Source organism: Gymnoscopelus braueri (assembly GCF_963280865.1).
Source record: "Gymnoscopelus braueri genome assembly, chromosome: 15".
In the NCBI taxonomy this organism is placed as follows: Eukaryota; Metazoa; Chordata; class Actinopteri; order Myctophiformes; family Myctophidae; genus Gymnoscopelus; species Gymnoscopelus braueri.
The window spans coordinates 13,956,343-13,957,657 of NC_137620.1; the positions used below are offsets into that span (position 1 = coordinate 13,956,343).

At 48.8% G+C, this 1,315-nt stretch overlaps 1 protein-coding gene across 1 annotated transcript in view; it reads left to right on the forward strand.

The window, feature by feature from the left end:
• LOC308101381 (protein disulfide-isomerase-like) overlaps window positions 1–865 on the forward strand; it is a gene marked incomplete at both ends in the record, with an annotated part of 1,479 nt that extends 614 nt beyond the window's left edge. Inside the window, one exon of the mRNA XM_080450803.1 lies at window positions 1–865. This exon is cut by the window's left edge and continues 614 nt beyond it. Within this exon, the coding sequence (XP_080306929.1) occupies window positions 1–865 (865 nt within the window).
• Window positions 866–1,315: the final 450 nt, after the last annotated feature.

Here is a 1,315-nt window from a genome sequence, read left to right on the forward strand (position 1 = left end):
GGACTGCGTGGTCCTCTTCAAGAAGTTTGATGAGGGACGTAACATCTTTGATGGAGGGCTTACCGAAGCCAACCTCCTAGCCTTCATTAAGGCCAACCAGCTTCCTCTGGTCACTGAGTTTTCAGTCCAGACTGTCACAAAGATCTTCAGTGGAGAATTCAAGTCCCATATCTTTATGTTCATGTCCAAGGCTGCTACTGACTTTGGGGACAAAATGGACCAATTCAAGAAGGCAGCAGAAGGCTTCAAGGGCAAGATCATGTTCGTCTTCATGGACTCTGACATGAATGCAGAGAGAATGCAGATCTTTGGCGTGAAGGAGGAGCAATGCCCCGCTATCCGTCTCATCACCCTGGAAGATGAGATGATTGAGTACAAACCAGAGAACGAGGCCATCACCGCTGACAACATCATCGAATTCTGCACACTCTTCACCGAGGGCAAACTCAAGCCCCATCTCACGAGCGAGGACATCCCCAAAGACTGGGACAAAAACCCTGTCAAGGTCCTGGTGGGCAGGAACTTCAAAGAAGTCGCCTTCAATCCCACCAAGAATGTCTTTGTGGATTTCTATGCACCCTGGTGTGGTCACTGTGTACAACTGGCCCCCGTCTGGGACAAACTGGGAGAGCAGTACAAGGACAGCAAGGATATCATAGTGGCCAAGATTGACCTAACAGCCAATAAAGTGAAGTCAATTAAAATCCTCGGCTTCCCCACGCTTAAATTCTTCCCTGCAGGAGACGATCGCAAGGTCATCGACTACCATGGAGAGAGAACGCTGGAGGGCTTCACCAAATTCCTGGAGAGTGGTGGCAAGGAGGGTGGCGTACCAGCTGAAGAAGACGGACATGACGAGTTGTAAGGGCAGGCAAAGAAAGGCCACCCTCGGCCCCTCTTGCCCTGGTCACCGACACCTTCTTCACGTCCCTGTGGACCTTCCATTTCCAGTGGACATGATGCTACACACTTTAACTGCTCCTCCACCAGCACGTTAGTATGGGTGGAAAGCCTTGTGGCCAACCAAACCACCTCTCTCCACTCTACCTCCTGGGTACAAAGATGTCTTTACCTTCTGCAGAAGGATGCTCCATACCTATGGAACCTCAAGACCTCAACCAAAAGCCACATTAGCAGTTTGCCTTGTGTATGTGGAAACTAATGTCAAACTGGCCTTGACATATCCAGGTTTCTTTTGTTCTTTTTTTCCCAAGTAATATACTGTCTAAAAACAAGACAGGGTGTAATAACGTCATGGCTCCATGTTGATCTTGGACTTCATGTGGACAGCGTATGTTGTCAGTCATCTATTTAT